We start from the raw sequence: 11,232 nt of genomic DNA, 5'->3' as shown, positions 1-11,232 counted from the left end.
GATGCGGTAGCAAGTACACACACACACAACACACACAACACACCCACCACCCACACACACACACACACACACACACACACACACACACACAAACTTGACATATTTCAAAAGATGCATTAAGATTTGGTGTGGCAGGGCACCTTAATTGTGAGTGTGACTGAATCCCATGTTGTCTTGAGAAAGTTTTGGAGTTCTCAACACCATGACCAGCAACTGAAGGAGAGTTTGGTGGAGGGACGTCAGCTGGGAGGAGGTCCCGGGAAGACCGGCTAGTGAGACGTCCCTGGAGGAGGTCCCGGGAGACCCGACTAGTGGAGAGACGTCCACGCTGGAGAGGCTCGCTAAGACCCAGACTAGGTGGAGGGACGCCAGCTGGGAGGAGGCCTCGGAGACACCCAGGAATAGGTGGAGTACGTCCTTCTGGGTAGGGACCTCGAGAATGCCCAGACTATGGTGGGGACGTCCATGCTGGGATGAAGGCCCTTGAATAATATTTATTTATTTTATTTTAATTATTTTTTAAATTTTTATTTTTTATTATTATTATTATTCATCTTTTTATTTTTTATTTTTTTATACATCTCTCTCCCCCCTTTCATGTCCATGCACTGTCACTAAAACAAAGGGAAAAGCCCCAAAATAAATCTTAAAAAAAATATATATATTAAAAAAAAAATCCAAATATAAACACGTACATCCTCGCCCATTTGTGACGTCACCACTGGCAAAGAACGGGATCCTCGGGAGAGCCGGAAGAGCCGCGAGAGCAGAGCCGTTTCTCCATCAGCGCTTCAGGTGTGAACGGACGAGCCACATCCACCAGGGGGGATTTCTGTCAGAAAACTAGTTTAGACTCTGGTCGGAGCTCCCTTCGCCGTAGACGGTGAGTATTAACACTTTAAAAGGAGGATGTTAAAATGTCTAACGTTACCTGGTAAAAAAAACCTTCGCCGAGCTCATTCCAGTTGGCTTGGTAACGGTTAGCTTTAGCCAGCTAGCTAGCCAAACTGGGAAATCTGGAACAGGAAATACCCCAGACACAGCTACAACTAGTCGCGTTATCCCGTGTTTTTGGGAGCTAAATTAAACACATTTGACTGCTGCTCTTCACTTAACGTTGACTTCCCTACGTGTGGACATAGCCGTTAACGAGGTGGAAACCCTGTTTCCCAAAGCTTTTCTGCTAATTAACGTTATAACCGTTAAAAAAAGAAAAAGCAAACAGACGTTACGCAGACAAATCTGTCGGGGAAAAAACACCACACGAGTGCTTAATTAACTGCGTATAAATAGGGATGAATAAACCTACATCTGTGGGAATTATGGTGTTTTTATTTACGTGCCCTGATGGACTTTGGTTGAAGCTAATTAACCGACATTAACTTAACGACATTAGCTAACTTGTGTCCCTACCACACGGGATAAAGAATAACGTTAATAACGTTAATGCGTCAGTTTAACGTAACGTCATTTCTACCAGATTCTTGCACTGTTCTTCACCAGGCCTGGTTGGGTTTGGGGTTTTTGGATTTTTGGGTGTGGTTGTGGGAGATACCCCTGTCATGCACAGTGACTGCCACACAAAGTTGGGACTCGCCAGGCTGCTTCCTGGTCTGGGGACGTCCCCCCCCCCCCAACGCAGCATCTGGAGACACGCTCCTGGCAGCCTTGGAGCCCACGTCTCCTGCAGCCTGGAGCCACTTCTCCGGCAGTCTGGCAGTCCTGGATTGGAGCCAGTTCTGCATCCTCTGGATCTGGAGCACGTTCCTGCAGCTCTGGACTCTGGAGCCACGTCTCCTGCAGCCTCTGGACAGGAGCACGTCTCCTGCAGCCTCTGGAGCCACGTCTCCTGCAGCCTCTGGAGCCACGTCTCCTGCCCTCTGGAGCCTCTGGAGCCACGTCTCCTGCAGCCTCTGGAGCCACGTCTCCTGGAGCTTCTGGAACCATGGCTCCTGGAGCCTCTGGAACCACGGCTCCTGGAGCCTCTGGAGCCACGGCTCCTGGAGCCTATGGCCAACGTCTCTGCCAGCTCTGGGAGCCACGTCTCCGGGAGCTCGGAGCCACGGTCCTGGAGCCTCTGGAGCCAGTCTCCGGCAGCCTTGGAGCAAGTCTCTGGAGCTCTGGAGCCAAGTCTCCTGCAGCCTCTGGAACCACGGCTCCTGGAGCCTCTGGAGCACGGTCTGGAGCCTCTGGAGCCACGTCTCCTGCAGCCTCTGGGACCACGTCTCCTGCAGCCTCTGATTCAACACATATGCTAATTGTCCACATTGTGCTGAGTCAGTCATTTATTGGGATTTAGTACGGAGAGCTTTGGTTCCTGATGCTGGGTCACTTGAGATCACCCAGAACCAGACAAATACCTACATACATACATACATACATACATACATACATACATACATACATACATACATACATACATACATACATACATACACAACACACACACACACACACACACACACACACACACACACACACACACACATATATATATACACATACACTTACCTGGTCACTTTTTACTTTAACACTGGACTCAACACTGACACCTTGAAAATAATTTATGGTCTCTTTTTTTTTGTGTCTTTATCTGGCGAATTTTCTTGTTGTTGTTGTTGTTGTTGTTACTATTATTATTACTGTTATTTTGTTTTTATACTGTCTTTTTTTATCTTTTTCTTGCAAAAACTGCTGCTGGAATTTTCTAAGTCTAAGTCTAACATACTTATTCATCATGTAGCGCTGCAGCTTATCGGTTACAAAGCAGGTCAGGTAGGGGTGGGGGGGGGATCGATGCAGCATAGTATCGCAATATTTTCAGTGGCAATACTGTATCGATACACAGCCGCCAAGTATCTGTCTTTTATTATATATTATAAATTATATATGTGTTGGTCAGTTTGTCCCATTTTGCAGCGATAACATTGAAGTGAGATGAACAAACAGAGAAATGTTTCTTTTTAGATACAACAGATGTTGATAAGTTTCCTTTTGGGACGTTCATTTAAAATGGGGAAAAATTAGAAGTTGGAAAAAAAGGTGACACATTGCAGAATATCGCAGTAAGTTTACAGTTGCAATAATGTATCGTGATGATATCGAATCGGGAGGCGTCATTTTTCATGTAGAGGTAGAGCTGCGAACTGGAACCTGTTTTTCCACATTTTTGTGTCTAAGTGACTGAAACTGGTCCGGTATCTCGCAAGAAACGAGCTCCAATGTTGTAACATTAACGGGCAATTGCGCACCTTCAATTTCCATCCACTTAAAGCTGTTTTGCCACTGCCATGCTCAGATTATTGGTCTGAATTATTTATTAAGATCCTTTTTGTTTAACATAAAACACTTTTTTTTCTTCGAAATCCTTATCTCCAAAACCGTTTAATCGATTATGAAAATAGTTGGCGATTAATTTAATAGTTGACAACAAATCTGTTAATCTTTGCCACACACACACACACACACACACACACACACACACACACACAGATAGGAAGCCAATTTAAAGACCTTTATACTGGAGTGATCTCTTTCTAGGTCTCAGCGAGAACTCGAGCAGCAGCGTTCTGAATTTAACGTCATTGTGAATGAAATATATTTGGGTTTAGGACAAAACGATGGTCTTAAGACGTCACCTTGGGCTCTGAGAGTGGTGATGGAACTTATTTCTATATTTTCTGACATTTTGGAGAAGATTAATCAGCACTGTAAGTAGTTGCAGCCCTAAATGAAGCTAAAATGAGGCGGAGATTGCCAAAACCAGGGTGGAATCCTCCGAAATGTCCTAAATCCTCACATTGGAAAAGCTGAAACCAGAGAATGACGGTAGTTTTCAATTGATAAACGACTTAAATGAATAATAACTTAAATAAATAGAAAAGAATAATTACATAAAATAGAAAAAAATATTATCTACATTTGACGAATAGGTAACTTTTTCCAGCTCTATTTGAAAAAAAAAAGTGTTTTTATTTGTTGTTTTTCAGAGTGTGTTGCAGTGAAGATGTGGAAGGCAGCAGCAGGACAGTCGGTCAGTGTGGCTGTAAATGAGGACGGGGACGACTGGGAGACGGACCCCGACTTTGAGGTTCGTCCTCCCTGCATTTTCCCCATTTAGTCCTCCTCACTACACACGTGCTTTACTCTTCTCCCCACCATTTTTTTTTTTTTGTTTTTTCTGGATTTCTAGAATGACGTGTCGGAGACGGAGCAGCGCTGGGGGGCCAAGACGGTGGAGGGCTCGGGACATCAGGAGCACATAGAGTGAGGAAGCAAATCATTCTTCCTTAGGTATCAAATGCGTACCCCCTGACTTCTGCTGTATGGAGGTTTGGGCGGAGCCCCGAATGTTTAAAACATTTGGCTCCACCCAAAGTTTCATACAGCAGAAGTCTGTGGGTATGCTTCCCGGTGTAGTTTTTTTTTTTTTTTTTTTTTTTACTCCATATATGGCAGCATTTCAGTACTTTTCAAGCTATTTGATAAGAGAATGCCTAAAAGTCTGTATATCATATGGGGAAAAACATCCTCCTGTAGAGCCCACATCCTGATTTGTATCAAATCCTTCTCCAACTGGACACAACACATGTTTAGGATGTCTCAGTTTCACTCCTGCCACCTAAAAAGAGGCAAACATTGTCTTTATAACATAGGTAGGAATTTGGCGTGAACAGCATTATTAATGTTGTAACCTATTTTTGTTATTCTATGCTGGAGTAGAGTTCACAGGAAACAAGTTTAGCTGATAAATCTGCTACATTTGAGTCAAATTGACATAATTATCTGGGCTTCTCTAATTGCAAATTGAGGATCCTCAACAGTGCCAAGTATATGTGGTCTTAAATTCTCTGAACTGAATATTAGGCCAACGTAAACACATTAACTTGATTATATTAGATTTCTTGACAAACCTAAAAGATTGTTTGATAAAGCCCCGGAAGTCAGCCTCACCCGCTCCGCCCCTGATTAAATGCGATGTTTAAAGCCCTGGAGTGTGTCTCTTAACTCTTTTCCTCCGTGGCTTAGTATCCACAAGCTGCGCGACACAGTGTCCACGGAGCACACCAGCTTGAAGAAGAAGGAGTTGGACAAAATGCCCAAGGCCTCGCATGGATATGGAGGAAAATTTGGAGTGCAGCAGGACCGCATGGACAAGGTAAGAGGGACCACAGGGTAAGAGGGACAAAGACGTGTCCCAGATTTATTGCTGCATTGCAGCATAAAGTGGGGACTATGCAAAAGTGATATTAAAGTTGACCAAACCATCTCACCCAAAGGTCCATTTAGTAGCTGTTCTGGAGCTTTCATCAGCAGATGGATCTCAATCTGCTACTAAATGGCCCTTTCAGGAGTGATTGTTTTGCCAGTTTGTTTCCAAGGTAAAGCGCTTTAAAATGTTTAAAAAATGCAAAATCACAACGATCATTGAACGTCAATTACGCATCAGTTACACCTGGCAATAAAATGTGTCTCACAGTGGTGCTGCTGCAAAATAGTCTCTGGAAGGAAGTTGTTTTGGTGGAACGTGAACGCTCAAAAGTTGTTTTGTCAACAGAAAACTCAGATTGGACAGATAGTCTAGCTAGCTGTCTGGATTTACCCTGCAGAGATCTGAGGACCAGGTAACCATAGTCCTCAGATTGGACAGATAGTCTAGCTAGCTGTCTGGATTTACCCTGCAGAGATCTGAGGACCAGGTAACCATAGTCCTCAGATTGGACAGATAGTCTAGCTAGCGGTCTGGATTTACCCTGCAGAGACCTGAGGACCAGGTAACCATAGTCCTCAGATTGGACAGATAGTGTAGCTAGCTGTCTGGATTTACCCTGTAGAGATCTTAGGACCTGGTAATCATAGTCGTCAGAAATCCACTGAAGGTTAGAATGCCAAGACAAGGAAAAAGAAAAGTGACAGATATCCGGCCGAAATGAGGGACATTAGGCGGAATTTCTGGCGGCACCGGAACTATCCAGAAAGTGGAACGTTGTGTATGTAGACCACATTTAATGTAACACACATGCAGCCAAACACTTCTCTTTCTGGTTTCAGTTAGGCTGTAGCTCACATTGTTGACTGTTACTCGATCTCTGGATCAATGAGGTGTGTAACGGTGCATCACCACAGTGGAGGTGGTGCCACCAACACAAACCACAGGTCAATCCCTTCACTTCATTCTGAATGTGTTGCCTGTGTACAGCTGCACTACAGTTGAATAAGTGTGAGTGGAAAATAGCTAGACGGATGAAATCTCATGATCAAGATCAACTTCATTGTCCCCTGCAATGTGTCTTGGGCATCAGTGCTACATGAGGCTGCTGTAAACATCAATAACACACAGACTTCACACTCACATACAACATACAGTCCACCCTACATTACATTGCACAAGTATCAATGACCCTCCTCTGTCAATCATTGATTACCAAGTCAATAAAACCTGAATAATAAAAAAACGGATAATTCTGTGTAATTGCACTAGAGCACATATAGAAGAAAACAATATGACAGAAACAAAGTACAACCGCCACAATTTTATATAACAAATCTCATAAAGATCTGATTAATAAAACTTAAACTAAAATTAAACTATGATTAAAAATAACTAAATAAAGTGCCGTAATTGCTTCAAGTTATTTTTTTCCGAGCCGATTGTTTTATTTAGGAGCGCTATGGAAGTTGGAACGAAGGACTGCTGGTTGTATTTTTTGCCCAATTTTTCTTTTGAAGGGTGAAACTACTTTTTGTAGATGTAGCCTCTCCTGCAGCTAAAGCTAGATCCTGGTTTGTATTACATGAAAAATCTACCATTTTGTAGCTTTTCATATTTTGAAAGAGGACTTTTAATAAAAAAAATCTAAGAAGCCAATTTAATTTCCACAAATCTAAATGAGCTCAGAGTCCTTTGAGCCTCTGCAGCAGGTTTTAAAATGTTCACCTCAGCCGGTGTGTTTGTGTGAACAGGCCGAGTCAGTTTCACACTCGATAATCTTTCCTGGCGAGTGGCTCCGGCCGCTCTCTCTCTCTCTCTCTGAGCTGTGTGGTCACTGTAGCATGAATGTGATGACCGAGCACTGTTGACACCACACCGTGTGCATCTGTGATGAGTCAGATGTCACCACTTCAATCCACTGGTGGCAGTTTCCAGCTGTACTGCTCCTTTTCATGACCCCCTCCCCTCCTCAAATGTTCCCTTATTGTCCCTTTTTTTTTAGGTTTTTGATTGTGTTTTTTTTGGTTTTTCTTCACAGTCTGCTGTGGGTCATGACTACCAGAGCAAGTTGTCCAAGCACTGCTCCCAGACGGATACCTCCAAGGGCTTTGGAGGGAAGTTTGGGGTGCAAGCTGACCGCGTCGACCAGGTATTTTTGACAGCGCTGACGACATCTTTTTGATTTCAATCATGATTTTTGTTGATTTTGTGAAATGGCATGCTCCCTCTGAAGGAAGCAAAACCCACCTGGGCTAAGGCAGTGCCAGGAAACGTTCTAATCGTTATTGTATCGCAGTGGTTCCCAATAACACAACAAGACGCCACACAAATGGGCACCCCCACCGCCGCTACCCTGGAAATCCAGAGTTCTTGCGAGAGCAGAATTTGAATTTGCCCAGCGAGTTACTAGTACGAGTAAGTAGTCAGTAGAATAATTGTTTCTTCTTCCTCTCTCATTCCAGTCGGCGGTTGGGTTTGAGTATGCCGGGAAGACGGAGAAGCATGCTTCGCAGAGAGGTGATGTCTCAACTTGTCTTTTTGCATGTCTGCTTCAGCTCCAGATCACCTGTAGTTCAGTTTGACAGACTTCTCCAAATAGATCCCTGTATCTGATCTGAGTCTTTGCTTATCATCTTTTATCAGCCAGTTAGGTTTTGTTAACCAAATTGCTTGTAGGAGACAGTTTGAGCATCTGCTTGATCTCTGCTTTACAGACAGACCAAAATATGTTCATGGTGGTGTTTTCTATTTGTTTTACTGGAACATTATAAGTAACATTGCAGTTTGTAAGTATTCTGAGTGACATTTTTTTTATTTTCGTGGCTCTGTGCTTCTGCACAAGTTGCTTTAAAGTGTTTTAACAAACCTATTAGGTAGACATTGTCAGATTGGAGCCCTCTTTATCTCTTTGGGAGGATGTAAATGGAGCTCAACAGTCACTGCCCACTTTTGAAGGGCTGCTGTTCTGTAAGATTTTCCCTGTTCAATATCGTTTAATTAAATGTTCATTTAAAGAGTTTTGAGACTGGAACCAAGCCAACTAGTTACAAGAGAGATTGTGACTATAAAACCTTTGATTCAGCGCAAAAGAACATTTAATAAAAAAAAAGGCAAAGGTACAAGACTGTACATAAACAATCATAGACTTTAATAGTTTGCTATAATTTATTAGCAGCTCGCTCTAGCCATTTGCGGGTGAGGTAAACATTTTCATGAAAACCTCGAGCCCCATCTGTCAAAGCCGCCGCTGTTATGCTTAGGATTGTGGGTAGTGTAGTACTTCTATATGATATTGCAAATAAAACATGTTTTTCTTAAAACTAGGTTGATTTCATACAGACTTGTAACTTTTACAGAGCAGAAAGCTTTGTTTCACTACTCTGGTAGCTCGTGGTCGGTCTACCTCGGATTGTTTCGAACCGTTTTCATCGTTATTTTATATTAGAAATATGGGATAAAAGCTGCCAAAAACTGGAAGAAAACATCAAAAACTTGACAAAAAAGTTGGGGAAGAGTGACAAAAAACATCTGGAAAAAGCTATTAAAATGTGTGAGGAAGACAACACAAGAGATAATATAATTTTAAACATCCTTTTGGAGAAAACAAACGGGACTTTTACTTCCAGAACCACACTGTTGAGCTCCATCGATCAGATAAAGATGTGAACACATTAAGATTAAAGCTTAAGATAGTTAATAGGTCACTGTAACATTTGAGGTTCAATGTGCTGGAATAGAGCCAAAACAAAATACTCATAAAGATACTTTGCACTGTGTACAGCGTTACAGTGATCCCAGTGCTCTGGGAGTCGCCTCTGACTTCTTAGCTTTTAGTATTTTAAGGCTGCATTCCCCATGACCCCATACTGTCATCACCTTGTGTTGCATTCATCCCCTGCACACATGTGCAGAACATCTGTCCAATTCCAACCGTTCCTCAGCAGTGTCACTGACTACTTTACATGCACATAGTATTTCAGCAAGACGATATTCAGACTAAGCTGTTTATATGGCTAATGAAAGTAAAAAATTGCACTTATATTCCTGTTTACTTGAAGCCGTGTAAAAAAATAAATAAAATAAAGTTAAAACATTTTCCAGCGATGGGGGACCGTGAAACACAGCCTCCCTCTTTCATTCTTCCAATCAGCTTCTTGAGAAAGTCTGCGTTGTGATGTGATGTTTGCGCATATCCAAAAACCTTTTGATAACCGAATCTTTCATAATGTTTAAAAGTAGTGCATGCATCTCTACCTCAGCCTTGCAAACTGTTGGCAACCGTAGCAAGCCGTAAACGGGCAAGAGGCCGTAAACTGTCGCAAACTGCTGTAAAAACACTGATTGAGACACAGATTCTGAATGCGTTGTATACATGTCCAAGGAATGCTAATAAAACCCAAATAATACCGGCACATCCCACATGTCTTACTTGAAAAATGATAAATTCAACATAAAAAAGGCCTTATTCAGAATATCCAATTAGAATATGCTGTTTACATGAACTGTATCTAATTCTGTATATTGTCATATTCAGAATAATTGTGGAATATTAGTGTGCATGTAAACAAATTCAGTGTTTAACAACAGTTTTCACTACAACCAGGCAACACATCTACGTCTAAGTCTCATTTAAGGAAGTGGATTTTAAAAACAAAATGACTCGATGTGTGATAATGAAGGTTTCTGTCTTAGCACCGGGTTCTGCTGGTAAATGTTAATGAGGAATTTGGAATTGGGCTGCTTCGTGACCACTGCTTCCATGCTGCTTTACGCTGACATTTGACCCTCCCCCTCCCCCCCCCACACTCCCCTCCCTTGCTTTGCTGTGTAGACTACACCACTGGGTTTGGGGGGCGATACGGCGTGCAGGCAGATCGTGTCGACCAGAGCGCAGTGGGCTTCGATTACCAGGGCAAAACCGAGAAACACGATTCCCAGAAAGGTTTGTGTAGATTTCCTGCCACGCGGCCTTCCCATTAACCCAGAGAGATGTGGAGAAAACATGGCTGATGGATACACACGAACGCACACACGCAAACAACCTGGCCGAACTCAGAGCACAGCTCCACGTTGGTCCTGATAATCGTGTTATTTTGCATTTCTTCCTCTTCCTCCATTCCTCAGCCTTTGCTTGCTTATATAATGTTACAAAGGCTTAGTTTTCCTTTTTAGCTTTCTCAGTTGCATGTGTGACGTAAAGTTTGCTTTTCCCAAGTGCTAAATAATACATGATTCTTCTTATAGTGTTTTAAGATACAGTACACCTTTCTCAGAGGACTTGGGAGTCTAATGGACGTAGGTGGTCATTTCCTTTCTGAAATGATGTCTTCTTTAATGTGTTCCTCCATCCTCGTCTCAGATTTCAGGTGATTAGAACATAGCAGCACCCTCTCGTCTGTAGCTGGTCTTTGTTGGGTGTGACCCAGCTGGTTTTCTGGGGGGATTGGGATATTTTAAGTGGTATAATTTTTCCTCTCAAACACGCCCTTGTCAGTTTTTCATCCTGTTCTCTTAGTCTTTCTCTTCTTAAAATGGCAGATACACAACTGAACCATTCTCCTAGTTTATGTGTTTGCATGTAAAATTGACATTTTGACAGGAAGAGACTAAAAAAAAATATGTTGTCATGATATCTTACATAAACTGTACCGAGTGGAAAAATATTGTTGATTTACACCAAAGTCAAATCTCATGAGAACTATTCGCTGCTGAAAGACTTGTGTGAAATGCTCCACTTCTTCCTGTCTTAACTTTGGATTTCTCTCCCCCGTCTCCCCCTCCTGTGCTCTGGCCACCGGCAGATTACACCAAGGGCTTTGGCGGCAAGTTCGGTGTTGAGACCGACAAGGTGGACAAGAGCGCCATGGGCTTTGAGTACCAGGGCAAAACTGAGAGGCACGAGTCCCAGAAAGGTTGGTATCATCACAAGAACACCCCCACTTGTTATGAGAAACAATTCAATTTTATTTATAGTATCAGTTCATAACAAGACCACACTCCATAATTTACAAGGACCCAAC

At 42.6% G+C, this 11,232-nt stretch overlaps 1 protein-coding gene across 6 annotated transcripts in view; it reads left to right on the top strand.

Annotated features, from left to right (window-relative positions):
• The first annotated feature begins 707 nt into the window (after positions 1 to 707).
• Positions 708 to 11,232, top strand: part of cttn (cortactin) — a 28,965-nt gene continuing 18,440 nt past the window's right edge. For 4 of the 6 annotated variants that reach the window (XM_032510771.1, XM_032510766.1, XM_032510769.1 and 1 more), the window contains exons 1-8: positions 708 to 883; positions 3,990 to 4,090; positions 4,193 to 4,266; positions 5,029 to 5,158; positions 7,251 to 7,361; positions 7,675 to 7,729; positions 10,044 to 10,154; positions 11,014 to 11,124. In XM_032510771.1, the coding sequence (XP_032366662.1) occupies positions 4,007 to 4,090; positions 4,193 to 4,266; positions 5,029 to 5,158; positions 7,251 to 7,361; positions 7,675 to 7,729; positions 10,044 to 10,154; positions 11,014 to 11,124 (676 nt within the window). In that variant the 5' untranslated portion in view covers positions 708 to 883; positions 3,990 to 4,006. The remainder of the gene's footprint in view (positions 884 to 3,989; positions 4,091 to 4,192; positions 4,267 to 5,028; positions 5,159 to 7,250; positions 7,362 to 7,674; positions 7,730 to 10,043; positions 10,155 to 11,013; positions 11,125 to 11,232) is intronic. The other 2 variants (XM_032510770.1, XM_032510767.1) reach the window with 1 other exon arrangement.

This window comes from Etheostoma spectabile, unplaced genomic scaffold (assembly GCF_008692095.1).
Source record: "Etheostoma spectabile isolate EspeVRDwgs_2016 unplaced genomic scaffold, UIUC_Espe_1.0 scaffold271, whole genome shotgun sequence".
Lineage (NCBI taxonomy): Eukaryota > Metazoa > Chordata > Actinopteri > Perciformes > Percidae > Etheostoma > Etheostoma spectabile.
This window is presented reverse-complemented; position numbering and strand designations above follow the sequence as displayed.